General features: G+C 50.9%; 1 protein-coding gene across 3 annotated transcripts in view; it reads left to right on the top strand.

Annotated features, from left to right (window-relative positions):
• UBE2F (ubiquitin conjugating enzyme E2 F (putative)) overlaps positions 1-15,457 on the top strand; it is a 51,892-nt gene extending 36,435 nt beyond the window's left edge. For all 3 annotated transcript variants that reach the window (XM_060151718.1, XM_060151715.1, XM_060151716.1), the window contains 5 exons: positions 3,764-3,834; positions 7,534-7,591; positions 9,129-9,161; positions 11,393-11,455; positions 14,684-15,457. In XM_060151718.1, the coding sequence (XP_060007701.1) occupies positions 3,764-3,834; positions 7,534-7,591; positions 9,129-9,161; positions 11,393-11,455; positions 14,684-14,734 (276 nt within the window). In that variant the 3' untranslated portion in view covers positions 14,735-15,457. The remainder of the gene's footprint in view (positions 1-3,763; positions 3,835-7,533; positions 7,592-9,128; positions 9,162-11,392; positions 11,456-14,683) is intronic.
• The last annotated feature ends 1,057 nt before the right edge of the window (positions 15,458-16,514 follow it).

The following is a 16,514-nucleotide window of genomic DNA, read 5'->3' as shown; positions in this document are numbered from 1 at the left end:
CTCCTAAAATGCGCTGGGTTCTGTGTCAGACACTGTAGGCTGGAGATGAGAGTCGAGCGGCCTTTGAAGAAGCTAAGTCTCTGGACACAGAAACAGTGACGAACCAATGTGATGGGGATGCCCGCAGGAGGCCTGAGTGCAGATGGCAGCTTGGCTGTGATGTCCCAGGCCTCACGATGCTCCCATGGCATTTTGCTGTGAGTGGTCAGAGGAAACCGTGTGCTGAAGCAGGAGAAAGGAATGCGGCTTTTCTCTCCCCCTGGAAGTGAGGTTATGTGATGCAACCAAATCGAGTAATGTGACCGTGACCAGCCCTGAAAGGGGTCAGGAAGGGCTGCCCTGCCACGTTTCCAGAAGGAGGAGAACCGGAGGTACCACAAGTAACACTTGAATACCCAGTCACCCCTCTTCTTTTTATGTAATTTATTATACTCTGTGGAAAATTGAGAAAATACCACTATGCAAAAATAGAATATTAATCACCTGTTATCTCTCCATCCAGAGATGATCACCGTTAACTTTTTGATGTATGTTATGCACAATATATAATCATACATACGAGTGGGATCACGCTACACATAGCTTGGTAACTTGGGTTTTTTTTAACATCATAGTATAGGACAGTATGTCATCATATCGTGAGAACGTATGTTATCACGTCACTTAATATATAATGACATCATCATTAGTAAGAACACTTAATTGTATGATGTATCATGGTTTTAAACTAATCCTTTATAGTTGATCACTGGCTGACCAATATTTTGATTATATGAACCAGACTTTATGTAAGGGGCAAAATAGTAAATATTTTAGGCCTTGTGGACCATATATGGTCTCTGTCGTATATTCTTTTTTTAAAACAACCTTTTAAAACTGTAAAGGCCATGCTTAGATTATAGACCACGTGAAAACAGGCCTGGCCTTATTTGGTCCATAGGCTGTAGTTTACTGACCCCTGGAATAAGCAGTGCTGTGATACATGTCCTAGACAGCAGCTTGTGCATGCCTGCCGCTGTCTTTGGATAAATTCTTAGAAGTGGAATTACAGGTACTGAGTAACTGATGCTAATTTTAAGGCTTTTTATCAGTACTATCCAGTTACCCTCCAGAGAGTTTTTCCAGTTGACATCCCCACCATCAGTGTTTGAAAATTCCCTTTTTCCTAAACCCTTACCAACGTGGGATATTTTCATTATTTTTTTTCTTTTTGCTATTTTGGGAGGAAATAAGTGGTATCTAAATGTCATTTGAATTTTCATTTCTTAAATAAGTAGGATGCTAAATTTTTTTCCTACTTATTAGCTCTTTATGTCTTTTATGAGCTGTTATGTGCTTAGCCCTTTTTTTCCTTTGAGGTATTTTTTTTTATTATAAGAGTTCTTATATAGAAATTATATGAAACTTTTTCTTAGTTTACTTAGCTGTGCTGTAAACATTTTCCTGTTTTTCATTTTTTTTGTTGTTCTATAAAAGTTTGTGGGTTTTTTTTTCACCACTGTAGTCAAATCTACTTTTCCTTCTTGAATTTTTCATGTTGTGAAATGCTTAAAACAGGCCTTCAGACCCCAAGATAACTCATCCACGTTTTCTTCTAGTCCTCTTAGAGTTCTGTGTCGTTTATGTGGAATAAAGCTCTAAGTGAATATCTAACTGTACTTTTCCGAATGGTTAGCCAGTTGTCCACTGAAGAATCCCTGCTTTCCCATTGATTTGCACTGCAGTCTTTGTCATATACTAAACCCTTAGCTGTGTGATGGGATGGCTGGTCATGCCACCACTGAGGTAGGAGGTGGAGCTGGTATTTCTTGGTCTTGCTTTGGGGGCGGTAAGGGTCTACAAGAATGGTTCAGTTTAGAAAGTGTGTGTCAGAATCCAGGACCACAGTTCTGGTGCAGAGGTTTGCTCTCTTTGTGGGGTACCGCTGTTACGAGGGCCATTGGCCGGGGGGGGCGGCTGCACCAACATCTAACTGTGGACGGTGTGAAGGGACAAGGAGGAGAGGGGCAAGTGCAGTCGGACCCTTGGAGCCGCGTGGACACTTGGCGGGGTGACTGTGTGTTGGGGCCTCAGGGGAGGGAGGGGGTGAGCCTTCAGTCCCTTCAGATCCTGAGTTGGTGATGCGCTCTACCCAGTAGGTTACCTGCGTTCAGTGTTCATTAGAGAGATTTACCAATATGTACAGCGCCAGTGACGCTGACCTTCCCTCTTCAGCCTGAAGGCCCTGCTGAAAGTGCAGGCTGTGCTAGCATTCCTTCTGTCGAATGCATTCCTGTTTACTTGCAGGAAAGCAAATGAGCATATTCAGTTGATCTCAGCTCACTGTGAACCTAAATTCTGTAATCCTCAGACGCCTACATCTGCATGGTTGGATTAATCATTTTGGGGAGTCTAGGTGACATGACATATTTGACATTCTGATGTCATGGTGTTTTGAAATCAGGAAGAAAACTTACGAGGGTACTGAAAAATATGTTTGTTTTATACAAATAAGGAGCTGAAACTATTAGAGTACTAGAAGTAGTACAGGAGAAGATCTGGATGGTGAAAGATTTTCTAGATTGGTATCAAAGATAAAAATTTGATGACGAAGGTTTCGTATCTGTGAGATGAGCTGTCTGGTGAGATTCTGTGAGACGACTGTCAAGCTCCTCAAAGCAAGGCCACCTCGCGGTGGAACTGGGCCTGGGGAAGAGGCGCACCCGCTGCAGGTGGGTGGGCTCGCGGCCTCTCTGGAGGCGAGGGCACTTGGCGCTGAGTGCGCAGCCTGCTCTCTGGCAGCCCCTCCCCTTCCTGGCCTTCATCCTGGGGAAATATCATGGATGCGAATGAAGACAGCGTTGATCCAGCAGGTTTGTAGTGGAAGTGGGAAGCAACCTAAACGTCCAATAATAGGGAACTGGCTTGTTAAATACTAGTGTTTGTACCGTGGAATGCACAAAAGCCCAAAGTCATCTGAAATGGTGACAAAAATAAACGTGGAAAAGAAATGTATAGCACATTTCCCTACTTCCGTAAAGAAAAATGAATGTGCATCACACGCACCTGTGTGTCGCCTAGAACAGAGGCTCCAACATGTGCATCAGGTGTTACTAGAGATTATTTCTGGGGAGAGTTTTATATTCTCTGTATCTGTAGATGTGCAGATAGCTTTCCTTTTTGTTGTTTTCTTAGGTGAGTATGGATTGCTTTTAAAACAGAGTAATAGTAAAAGAACAGTTTTATGCACACATGCTTCACCCTGAGTACTGCTGGTGTGCCTCATTCCCATGTACTTGTGTTCGTTGTCTCCTCCTTTAAGTATAAAGTGGGCTAGGACTTGCACCGAGAAGAAAGTAAATGACAACCACGCCTTCAGAGACACGCACAGAGGGGGCCAGCGCCGCCGTGAGGGGCAGTATTTCAGCCGTAGCTCAGCTACGTAGCGTCAGGGAGGCCGCGGGCCCCCGTAGGCAGTGGGGCCTGGAGGCTGCAGAGCTCCTCCCGGAGGGCGCCGTGGCTCCTCCCGCACAGCCTAGGCCCAGGCAGGGTCCGAGGACGCAGAGGCCCAGCCGCCGGCAGCCCCGGGGCCTGTAGAGGGGTCCTGTTCGGCGCGCGGGCAGGCTTTACCCGTGCGAGCGGCGCGGCGCATGCAGTGTGCAAACACTGCTGCGGGGGTGGCGGAGCCGGTGCCTGCTGAGCCATGCGAGTGGAGAGACAAGGCCCTGGGCGGGGTACGTGGAAGGCTCTGGAGAGCCTGTGATCTCTTCCTTCTGTGTTGCAGCCTCCTAAAGTGAGATGCCTGACCAGGATCTGGCACCCCAACATCACAGAGACAGGCGAGATATGTCTCAGGTGAGTTTATCTGCGTTCCCGTCTTCCGTGTTGTGAGCACCGTGTGTGAGTGATGGGCTTTCTACACGGTATCTCCCCCGAGAGGAGACCTTGAGGCTGGGCCGATGTTAGGGAGGCTTCTGGCTGCACTCTGCGGTCCACCCAGGTGCCCCCCTCGAGGGCCCTTACCCTTTTCCCTCCGTCTGGCTGATTTTAGCTAAGAGGGGAGAATATGAGTAATGGAATCCAGGGTGGGGGGATGTGGACGGGAGGCTTCAGAAGACCCAGGCACTTGTATTTAAATGTCCTCTTTCCCAAATCGTCTGGATGCGCATAGGAGCACTTTCGTAGCAGGATAAGCCTTCCCAGTCGTGCCTGGGTCCCCACCCTTCCAATGGCAGATGGTCAGGGGTCAGTGACTTCCTGCCGCCTAAGCTTGCTGGTCACTAACGTAGAGAACTGGAGGAGTTGCGTAGAGTGTTGGTTGTTGTCGTTTTTAAGTAAGTTTAGCTTGTGGGCTTTATTTTTCTGCGTCTTGCGCTTTCTCTGGTAGGGCAGTGAGGTTAACTTGTAGAGGCTCTGGTGCTGGACCCCCGGGCCAAGTCCCAGCCCCACCACTGCCAGCTTCGGGACTGCGGGAACCTGGAAAGCAGGCAGACAGGGTTTCTCCGGTGTGTCCTTTGCTTTCTTACTGTGAGCTAGTCCCTCCGCAGGCCCTGCCTCTGTGTCCTGTCCTTTTACCCTCTTCTCCCCACACGTGCACTGTGACCGCTCCTCCCTGCGAGGACAACCACTAGGATTCATCTCCCCATTTTAGTTTGTATGTGGAGCCCCCTGTTCTTTCATATCAGCTTCATTTTTAATAGCTAGTTAACGGGAATTCCCTGGTGGTCCAGTGGTTAGGTCTCCACGCTCTCACTGCCAAGGACGCAGGTTCAGTCCCTGGTTGGGGAACCACGATCCCGCCAAAAAAAAAAAAGATAGTTAAAAATACACTTTATAAGTCAGTCATCCTCCCTTTTAAGTATCTGTCCTTTAAGTATTGAAACTTTAAAAATCTATGATCTTCAGGTCCAGATTGTAAGTGGTTTCTGGTCCGGCCTTGTCTCCCCAGGCTTTTCACCTGTGCCCACTCTCCTGGGGGCTCCCCACACTCCACTTCCTGTCACGTCCCCTTCTCCGGTCAGAATTAGGTCCAGAGAGGGCATTTCTCTACTCACTTTTGCAGTCTTCTGAGAAATCAGATTATTAGCAAAGTATAATAGGAATTTAACAGATGGTTAAATGTAAATTTGGTTAAATTTGTAGTTAAATTTGGTTAAATTTGTAGCCTGCTACAAAAGACAGAAACTTTAAAGGAAAATCATTGATAGGTTTAGCCACATTAAAATTAAAAATACAAAAGCACAAAATTGAAAGAGAAAAGATCAGCAAGATTACATCCTTTGTATGTAAACAGTCCTTTCAATCAATATGAAAACGATGGGACATATCCACCGGAAAAATGAGCATTGCCTACAAGTAGGTGATTCATAGGAGAAACAGCGGGTGGTGAGCGTCTGCTTGATGCTCAGTCTCCTTGGTGATCAGAGGACACGTGGAAGCAAGGGGACGCCGCTCACCACTTCTCAGGCTGGCAGATACAAAAGCAAAGTGTGTGTGAGAACAGGCTCCCTCGTTCCACTGGAGAGTGCGTGTACCTGTACACCTTTCATTGGTCCTTCAGCCATAAGGCCTACATTTGACTTGTATATACCCTCGGACCTGTCAGCTGCACGTCTGGGAATTTAACTGAGGGAAGTAATGTGCCAGGTTTATGTACAAAGACTACCTCCTTGTGAAAAACTAGACAATGTCCAGCGATGGTTTTGGACATGGCATCTCCTGAATAAAGGAAATGACGTGCCTGGCGCTCCATGGGGTCTCGTCTAGTCACAGGGGTGCTTTTTGCTTCTCTTAGTGAGACTTGCCCTGCTCCCACCAAGGGCCCACACCCTGCTCTTGGCTCAGGGCCAGCAGTGCTATGTCTGTGGGATTGGAGGGACCAGGGCCACGAACCCGGCGGTTGCACTTCAGATTTTTGTTCTCCTAGAACCTGAGTTTCCAGTGTAGTCCCTGGGGCATCCTCTGACCCCTTGCCTGTACCCTCTCTGATGGCCACGTGGCTGTCACCTGAGCTCCCTCGGGACTGCCATCTGCTCAGGCTGGGCCTGAACCTCCGTGGTGTCACCCTGCCCAGATCTGCGGCCCCCAGACATGGGCACACCTGGCCTCCAGGGGCAGTCCTGCTCTGTCTGTGGTTGTTGACAGGGAAGCTCAGAGGGCGCTGACTGGTCGCCCAGTCTGCCCGCCTGCCTTCCATCAGCTAATGTTGGTTGAGCCCAGACACAGTGGGGAGCAGTTTGCGATCTCTGCTTTATGGGGTCTGCCAGCTGGTGGGGAGACAGGCACTAAACAAGTAAACAAGGGTATAGCTAAAATTGCAATAAGGTCTATAAATGAAAAGGATAAGCTAGATCAGAAATAATTCTTTCCCCTGTCTTAGTAAAGAAGTCTCTCGTTGGATCATATAAAGCACCAGGATTGGGCAGTTGGTTCCCAAAAAGTTATTCAAAAGTTGTAGAGATTTTATCTCAACAACTCACTGATACCTCTGCAGGGTGGAAAGAGGTGCCCCGGGTAGATGGGATTAGGGTGCATGATGGGAGTTTTCTTTTTGGTGCTCGAAGTAAGCTGTAGGTTAGTTTTATTTATTCTAACTGATCTTCATGGGCAATTAAGATTATGGCATTGATTCAAATTCTGCATATTTGTGTTTTCTCCTGATCGTCATTGATTTTTGTGAATTTGAACGTGTTCTGATTCAAAAATTTTCTTAACAGTAACAAGTATGACCTGGAAAGCCTCACACTGACGTGTTAGCTTAGGAGCTGTTAGGTTCAGGTGAAAGCAACAGTGTGATATAATTCAACAATGCCAAGCTCCTTTTTTCACCAGAAGGAAACTAGGCAGTAAGTGGTAATTTTTCAAAGTATGGAATGGTTATTTATATGAGAGTATATGCTGTGCATTTGCAGTTGATAGAACAGTCATGAAAATGACTCTTAGGTCAGCTCACATCACGTACCCCTGGAGCCCACGTGACCTTCCCTGAGCGTGGTCTTCCCACCCATGGGTGAGCACCTTCCAGAATTTTGTGTTCATCTGCTTTTATTTTTTAAACAGCTATTAAAATCATGTGCTAGGTGCTCACGTGGGTGAGTCTACAGCTCCATCTGGGGGCGCGTGCCCTGGGGCGGGTGCTGCCCTGCGCCTTGGTTTCTCCTCTGTAGCATGGGACCCCTCCCTCTTTGGTCTTGGGGCACTGGGTGAGTGTTGGGTCCTGCTGACACACAAACAGGAAGCTCCGCTGTCATTGTTGTCACCATCCTTTTCCGAATGTTAAATTGACAGATGCGCTCTGTATGTTCTGATTTAAGCATGCTTTTCCCCTGCTGAGTGTACAATACATAAAAATAACACTCGCGATTAGACTGGAGGACCCATACAGGCGTGAGGCAGAGAAGGCCTTCTGTAGCGACACAGGAAACTGTGGAGCCACAGAGGAGAGACGGACTGCATGAGACGTGCACCTCCGTTCCGACAGAAATCACGCTGAGCAGCTCGCGGGACTGGAGCCTGCTCCCTGCTGACCGCTGTGCCTTTCTGTGTCTGTTTCAGTTTACTGAGAGAACATTCGATTGACGGCACCGGCTGGGCCCCCACGAGGACACTGAAGGTAGAGTGTCCTTTGCCCACACCTCCCCGGATGCCCCTCCATCGGCAGCCAGCCTCCTGTAAGGACAGCGATGTCCACGCTGTCCCATCTGCATGGGTGGACGGGCCCACGCTGCCCACCCGCCACCGCCTGCTTGGGGCTGCTGGCCAGGCGCTGGACCTGCTCAGCTCCTCTGCCCCCACTTCTCTTCGGTTGGGGGCGGGGATTAGGGTGTCAGGCCATCTCCTCTCCCCTCTGCCCTGTACCGTTTATGGTTTGTGCTTCGGTGGTTTACTGTTTCTGCCCTCGTCTTGCTATTCGCCCCAGTCTTTGATAGTTGTCTCCCCCTTTAAGCAGTGGCGACTCGCCAGGCATGGGTAGAGACGGAGGAAGGAAAGGCTGGATGTTCTGTGTCTGCTCTGAGTTACACTGGACAGAGGAGGGGTGGCAGGGTGCAGCCAGGTGTGCTGCACGGGGGCCCCTCTGCTGGGGCAGGGGGTGGAAAGGGGAGCCACAGGGACTAAATAAGTGGCCCCAGTTGCTTCTCCAACATGGCTTGAGTGGGTTTCGGGGGTGCGTGTCGTGGGTACCCACGTGAGGCCGCCGGCTGTGCTTCGCCTCAGGGCTTTTCCATGGTGCTGTCCGTAGGCACCTGCAGTTTCTCCCCACGCCTGACCTTTTATCAGAAGGAGTCAGGACTTTTGGGCAGTGTTCACCTAGTAATAAGCAGCTACCTGACTTTTGCCATCTTCTTTGACTGAGTAGTGAACTGGTCCCACACGGTCGTAGCCTCTGCCTGTCTGCTGAGGGATCGATCCTGCCCAGAAGAGCGATCGCCTGGGACTGGGTTTAGGGGCAGCCGTGTTCCCAGCCTGCACTTCAGCACAAAGGCGTGGTCTTCTGAGCCAGTCACCGTCTTCCCTGGTGACCGTCCTGCTGCTCTGACACTGATGGTCCCACCTTTCAACTTGAAAGGGCCGTGGGCCTCCAGTCAGCCTGTTTGTGAAGCTCTGAGAGCCGTGTGGCATATCACACGTGCCGTCTCCCTGCCTCTCTCTCTCGTAACGTTTTTCCACACATGTCCACTTTGGCTCAGTCAGGCATGGATTATAAACGCTGTCCCACCTAAAACCACTTGTAGGTCTCAGTTTGTGCCAAGTGCACAAAAAGCGAGCAATGGCTGGTAACAGAGCTGCTGCGCTGGATGCTGTCCCCCAGGTTGCAAGGGGGAGCCTGAGATTAACTTTCTAGGCCCTACGTTTTTTTGTTTTTTTTTTTTTTTGGCGGTACACGGGCCTCTCACTGTTGTGGCCTCTCCCGTTGCGGAGCACAGGATCCGCGGCATGTGGGATCTTCCCAGACCGGGGCACGAACCCGCGTCGCCTGCATCGGCAGGCGGACTCTCAACCACTGCGCCGCCAGGGAAGCCCTAGGCCCTACCTTTTAAAATAACTCCTGCAGAAAACTAACCTCTTCCACTATATGCTGACTTAACTGGTTCATCTCTTAGAGACCATCCCCACCTGAAACTTGTTTTTGTCTGTCTTTCTCATTTCAGGATGTTGTTTGGGGATTAAACTCTTTGTTTACTGTAAGTATGTTGACCAGAATCCCAAGTTTTTCTTGATTCCTCTGCCTCCTGGTTTTAAAGATCGCATCAAGGATAACATGAGGGGATCAAAACCAGCGGTGTGGGCGCACTAAAACCCCCTTTTCTTTGGCACTTTTGTGAATCAGAGGAGCAGTGAGACAAGAACTGAGGGGCTTTGGAGTGACACTCTGGGAGGTCCTGGGGCCGGGAGGGGCGGGAGCAGAGCGTCCCCACTTCCGCCCTGCTGTCGTGGCCGCCTCGCTCCCGGCGGCCGGCGTGGGCCAGTTCCGCTCGCTGTGGTCTCCTCCACGCAGGCCCCTCTGGGAGCGCCTGGCCCACCTCACACCGTCCGCTCTCACCGGCAGCCAGTCCACAGCTTCCTTCGCTCCCAGGGGCCCGGTTTGGGAGAAGGAGTGTGTAGTCACCAACCTTTCGGCTTTTCACAAACCCAGAACCTTAGAATTATTCTCTTAATCAGTGAAGTTTGCTGTCCTCAGAGAACAGCACCTCTCAGGCAGGGGCTGGAGGGCGGGAAGAGGTGTAGGAGAAGGGGAAAGGGGGAAAGCTGGTATTTGGAGTTTTATATAGTATTATTTGTTCCTTTGAGTTTTGGCTTTTTGATCATAAAGAAGCTTTGAAAGAAATAAGCTTCAGGGATCTGTCTCTGGGCAAAAAAAAAAAAAATCTCTGCTACTTTTGGTAAAACCTAAGTCCCCCCATGAAAACGAGCCCATCCTGGACAGCCCCCAGGACGGCGGGACTGCTCCCTCACCCTGCCGTCCTCAGCCAGTGAAAGACAGCAGAGCAGAGCCCAGAGGAGACCCCTAAGTGCCTGCCCCTCCTGCCTTCTCGGCTGATGTCACCGGGTGGTCCGGTAACACCTCCTGATTTCGGGACCTGCTGTAATCTCCAGGAGAAGGCAATACCCAAGGGGTACCGGGCCATCTGGACAGGTTTCTGCTGGTCTCAGCTGTTTTGTTGTGATTGTTTTTGGCTTCTCCATTGAAGTGAATGAAGTTTTACTTCTGGAGATGCAGAGGCTGGAGCGTGGTTTAAAACCTGCCTGGCAGTTGTGCTGCTTCTCTTTTGAAGGACATCTGGTGGGTCCCCATCTCTCCAAGCACTCCAAACCTTCCAAATTCTAAAGAGCCCATCAAACTTGCTAACGAAGTCTGTAACGGTTATTCCAACTCACATATTCATTTTAGGTAAAATACATGGTAAAGAAGATGAAGAATTCTGTATGTCTGGTGTGAGTCTTTATATGCACCGGGATTCTCATATAATACGTGCTTTATATTTTTGCCTATTTCTGGGACTTGGAACTAATTTCCCAGATGTTAATGATCATAGAGATTTATAATTTTTCCTGGCTGTATTTGTGACATATTGGTCACACCCATATTTATTTCCAAATCAGGAATACAATCCCCAGATTAAACATTTCTGCTCAGGAGAAATAACAGTTGTCTTTACAATGATCCATCAGTGGCTTTGGAAAGCAGTGACTCAACATAACAAATGTTTCTACCCTGACCTTTAAGAAGAGGACTAGGTAGTATAAAGGAAAGACACGGTCTTCAATCTAAAATCCGTCATTATTCTTGGGGGTGGGGGGGAGTAGCATTCCAGGGCTCTTCTAAGGTGGAAAGGGTCTGGTGCTGGTTCCCTGGGGCCAGGGAGCCCTGGCCACAGTGGCACCATCCTACGTTGTTAGGTTGGGTTGCAGACGTCCTTCCTACTGGATTGTGAGTGCCGTGCTTGTGGAGGTGAGTTAAAGGTGAAGGGAGAATCTAGGCAAAGTCAGAATAGAAACATAGAAGACAGAGTTGTTAATCACAAAATAAAGGAGAAAATGAATTTTTAAGGAAAAATTAATAGGATTTTTTATTTAGAAATGCTCATAATAAGAGTGGTCTGTCATTCCCCAAGTATCAAAACTAGCATTAGAAATTAGTGTGATCACTCTTTCCTCACCAAACGTTGGATAATCGTGAGTAAACACATCCCTGCCTTCTTTCAGTGGACCGTTAATCACCATCTGAAAAAAGTATCTCACGTTCAGTGCTCCTACATCAAAAGGAACTTTAGTTCTCAGGAGTTTTTTCAGCTCTGGGTCGTTCTGTCATTTGCTGATTAGGTTTCTGTTGCCTGCTTCATAAAATGAAGACTTGCAACAGCAGAAAAACAGATTCTTTCCATTGTTTACTTTGAGTTTCTCTCTTTTTAAGGATCTTTTGAATTTTGATGACCCACTGAATATTGAAGCTGCAGAACATCATTTGCGGGACAAGGTAAGCTAGTAACAGGAATATTCTAGGTTGATGTATTTGGTGAAAAGATAATTACTGCCCCTTGATTAAATAAGTATGAAACTGAGAATGGTGACTAGAATTTAACTAGAATTAAATCCCATTGAATTAAATGGGACTAGAATTTAAAGCAATGTATGAATGATGTATTATAATAAATGTGAGTGGTCTCAGAAAAGTGTTTGACCCGAGGTCAGACAGAAGTGTTTCTAGGTGTGGTTTCCTGGTAGAGTTCAGTATGAGTGATCTACAACAGGCGGCCGTCGCTTTACCGCATGATGACGTAGGAGCACAGAAGGGAGACCGAACCAAGGGTGTTACCACCCCCGCACCCCCGCCACCTCTGCCGCCACCCAGCGGGCTGACCGCCCTCCACACCTTCCCAGAGTGCAGGCGCACGCAAGCCCACAGCGATGGGGTCGTGTTTGTTTTGTTGTCGTTGTTCGTGTATTTTCGCTTTTTCCCTCCAAGTCAGTGCATAAACTATCCCTCGTTCATTTTAGAAGCTGTTGAATAATATCCTGTGGTGTGGCTCTACCGTACTTTTCTCAACCGTTCTCTTATGGCTGGGCACTCAGGTTTTTCCACGGGATTATTTTCCAGCTACAGACAGCGCTGCAGTAAATGCCCTTCGTACACACATCCTTACAGTGTGCGGGCACAAGGCACAGGGTCTGGGGCAGGAGCCCGGGAGGCGGCCGAGTGTGGCCGAGGTGAGGCTGCTGGAGGTTGTTCGGAGCTGGTCGGGCCTAAGCAGACAGCTCTGCGGCGCTGACTCTGTTTAGTCACAGGACCTCACGTTTCGTTTTCTGAGCCACATTCCCTGTGAATCCTTGCCCTGCCCAGGAGTCAGCCACCTAACGCTGTTGGATCGGCTGACGTGGCTCTGAACGTAGGACGTTCTAAAGGCCATCAAGCTGGTTCTAAATACCGTGCTTAATGCTGAGGTCAGCTGCTTCTGTACATGTAAGACCTACTGTGCACCAGAGCGCGCGGGCGTTTAAATGTGCCACGTGTGGTGGTCACCACAGCCGGCCTTCGCAGGGCCCCGAAGGGCAGGCAGGAGGGCCCCCCGGCACATGTCCTGGCACGCGGGGAGCAGAGAGCCAGGCGGTGGCCCCGGAGGGTCAGCGGGTGCCTCTGGTCGGGCAGGCAGAGGAGGCCACGTCCTGCTGAGCAGGCCGGGAGGCGGCCGAGGTCTTCAGTCTGGCCTCGCCGGCCTTTGGCAGTCAGCCATCTATACCCTCGGGGCGGCCCTGGCGGGGAGAAGCCTTTGTTTGTCCGCTGTGCTGACAAGCCTTGCAGGCAGGCCCCCAGGAGGCTCTGTTCAAGTTCTAACTCCACCTGTCATTGTCATTGTGCCCAACAAGGATGTCCCCAGTCAGGAGAAAAAACATGTTACGATTGTTTATTTTTTATTGTTCTCGGAAGGGTGTTTCCTGCTCTTTGTATGAAATAGGAAGAGATTTGCAGCTTACAGGCAGACTTCATTTTATTGTGCTTCGCAGATATGGGTGGTGCTGCTTTATGTCGGGTTCTCAGGGAAAGCCCTTCTGGTAAGATGTGAGTAGAGGCCGGTTGTGAACCAAGTGGACCTCAGGCGGGAGCGTTCCAGAGGCCTCAGCAGCAGCGCAAAGGCCCTGAGGCAGGACTGCGCTCCTGGTGTTCAGCGATGCTTCAGAGGCCCCGTGTGACTGGGGCAGGGCAGCAGGAGGGCAGTGGTGACATGGTGTAGCAGCAGCCCTGCGTGGCCCTCCAGGTGCCAGGCAGTGTCATACCTGCTCCCAGACACACTTGTTTCCCTGACAACCCACGAGGGAGGGACTCTTGCCCCTGATTTGCTGCTGAGGGAGCAGAGCCACCAGGAAGTGAAAGACTTGCCGGGAAGGGGCGGACCCCAAGATTTGAACCCAGGCGGTTTGTCCCCAGGGTTCGTGGTCTTCTCACTGATGAGAGCAACGGGGGTTAAGGCTGAGCTGAGGCACCTGTGGTCCTGGGTCAGTCGTTGAGGGGTTGGGGGTGTCTGTGGGATCGTCACTCCACATCCCGGGAGCTTTGGCCGCGGCTGCCTGGGAGCCGATGGTATGTCGGCAGCTGGGTACCGTGGAGGTGACCTTGTGAGAGTTTTGCTGAAGACAGCCAGGGCTTCTGTGCAGCCCGTGTTGGCTGCGGGCAGACAGCTGTGAGGGAGCCTCTGAGCACAGTCCTGGGCCGCCTGGTGGCGACCACAGGGGTCCCCTTCTCCCCTTTCCTTGAACCCGCCCCACCCTGAAAGAGTGACTGCAGTGTGGCCGAGGGGAGCAGCCCCGTTCCGCCCGCGCCTCCCAGGTGGCCCCTGCAGCAGGCAGGGCCCGGGGCTGTGCCTCTTGCTGGATGGGACTGAGGCCTGGGACCCTGTGTGCAGCTGTGGGTGGGGGTGAGAGGGTTGAGAGCCCGCCTTCAGGTCACAGGCCGTCCCGCCACCAAATGCGGGCGGGTGTTCTGAGGTGGACAGGCTCCAAGTACTCGTGGCTCAGACAGTCCCAGGGGCCCTTCCCAGTCCTGTAAGGCCAGGGAATTTTGCTCCTGACCTTAGAGAGAAAAGACCTGGGGACACACTTGGGGCGTTGGCTCAGATCTGAGGTGGCTTTCCCTCTCGCGCTAGCCTGGGAGATACCTGCATCCATACAGCGTTTTTACCCCTGAGGGATCAGCCCAGGCCCCCAGGTGGCTTCTGCTTGATGCCCAAGGAGGGCCCTCTGTAGCAAGCCCACCTCTCCTCTCGGGCAGGGTGGTCACCCTGATGGCGGGCTGCACTTGGGCCATAGGTAGCAGGGTCCTGGGGAGATAGATCAGGACACAAGGGTCTTCCTGAGAGCCGCAGCCAAGGCTCATGCCCATTTGTGGTCCAGAGTCCCGGCCGGACCCGCATCGTGACCTTGACCACACTGGTGGATCTCACTCTCCCCGTCCGCACAATGAAGGGTCTTCGGTTCCCATCCGCCCAGAGCTTGTTTGTGTCCCCTCCCGGCACCCAGAGTGACAGGGAGGTGGCACTCAGCCCCGTGGGTCTCTGAGTCTCCTGCCACCTTGGCGACTGGAGGATTGGAGGCCGGACCCTGCACGCCCTCCCGAGAGCTGGCGGGGGCCCTTGGCTCGGGGGCACGCAGCTTGTCCCTGAAGTGTCGCCCTGCGCTGACTCACCCCCCCTTCCTCCCCTCTGCCCCACAGGAGGACTTCCGGAATAAAGTTGAAGACTACATTAAGCGCTACGCCAGATGACAGGAGGAGAGGGCTGCGGGGCCGTGGACTGTGCGCTACCAGCTTGTCTCCAGCTGAAACGAGAAGGGAGTCTCCTCCCGTCCCTGGCTCCCCTCAGTCCTGCTGGGCCGCCCCAGTCCCGCGACCATGCCGTCCCGAGGAAGCACCTCTTCACGACCGCCCATTGTAGACAGAGAGTTCCGCATAAATACAGCCAGAAAATGTGCTTCGGGTCCTAAAGAGTTGTCTGCTTACCTTAACATGTTTACTTTTTTGAAACTGTACTGTATAGGCTGTTAATGAGATTCTCGAGAAGTTGTGATGAACTCAGCATTGAGGCTAGAGCTTGCTTCTCCCTTTTCCCCAGTCAGTCCCTGCCCAGGCGATGCTAATGATGTGCTCAGTGTAGCTCGCAGACGGCGGTCAGAACCCGCTGCAAACCGTGATTGGATGCGAATTCCCTTCGCTCCTTCCACGAATGTTGGCCCTGCCCAGGTGTCGTGAAGCTTCCCAGAATGCATATGGTCGTTCACTGTAGATCTCTTACTGAAATGCGTATTTTATTTAATGTAAGTATATTTTGGAACAGATTTGTAATTTGTACAATTTAATGCTTTAATTATTTTTTTCTATTCTCATTTAGTTTGTATTTTCATTGTATAGAGCAGACAGATGTTGGGTCAAGCAACTATTGAAGAGAAATACAAAGAAAATATAAAAGACACAGTATTCGTTCTGTCCAAATGCAACGAGAATTTGGCTTGTGAAAATCAGCTCCTGTTTTCAGGTCCAGATGGGGCAAAGAAGTTTAGGGACCCTTTGAAGCTAGATCTGGATGAACTAAAAAATAATAATAATAATAGCAGGGAGCCCTGTCTCACATGCTGCCCAGAGGAAACTGGCTGGAGCGCAGCCCCGCCAGGGCCTTGGTGTTTCTGCCGTGGTCATGTGTCTGTGAGCCACTGCGCAAGAGAGCCAGACCCTCGTGTTCTGGGGACAGGAGAGATACCTCAGGAATCGGCCCAAACAATGTCTGATGCCACTGAGACCACCCATGTGGCCTTCCGAGTTCTCTGATTCTGGGCCCCGTCTCGGGGTTGAGTCTCCCAGGCCTTGGAGGGCCAGGAATCAGTGGCACCACTCAGCCATTCCTGGGTCAGGTCAGTGCACTTCAGAGTCAGAACACCGAGGAGAGGAGAGTGGCTTTATTACAGCGTTCGACATCTAAACCCTTGGACTCAAATGCAAAATAAATATCTGTATGGTTTTGTCTGCCGCTCACCTAACACGCTCCAGTGTACCTGACAGCCAGCCTCCTTAGGCCTCTGGATTCCCCCGTCTACCAGCTAACCGGTCTGGCTCGTTTTTCTTAATTTATAACATGATCCCAGATTATGAGATCAGTCTGTCCTGGAGATCAGCGGGGGAGGAATTCGGGCCATGCTTCCCATTTGTAACCAGCAATCATGCCCATTAGACTGGAGGGTGACCCTGGCTGACGGGCCACTCCGTCGGGTGTGCAGAGCAGGAAGGATGGGGCTGGTTAAGGGCATGGTGGCGTCTCTGTGGCCCAGAGCCTGTCAGGCACAGTCACCCTGGGAGGGGCGCTCCAGTTCACATACTTCAACTCACCAACTGGCTTCAGAGCCATCCTCTGCTAGGGGGTCAGGAGGGTAGCAGCTGGCCATCCACACGCCTGATTGGTGCCCCTGTGACCCAGGGCGCGCTGCTCTCTGCCAGCTCTAGCCCGAGTCATTTCACAACCCCCAGCTCTCCCAGCGGCACCTTCCCCTGGTGGTGC

Source organism: Lagenorhynchus albirostris, chromosome 6 (assembly GCF_949774975.1).
Source record: "Lagenorhynchus albirostris chromosome 6, mLagAlb1.1, whole genome shotgun sequence".
NCBI lineage: Eukaryota > Metazoa > Chordata > Mammalia > Artiodactyla > Delphinidae > Lagenorhynchus > Lagenorhynchus albirostris.
Note: the sequence above shows the minus strand (reverse complement) of the source record. Positions and strands in the feature narration are given on the sequence as shown.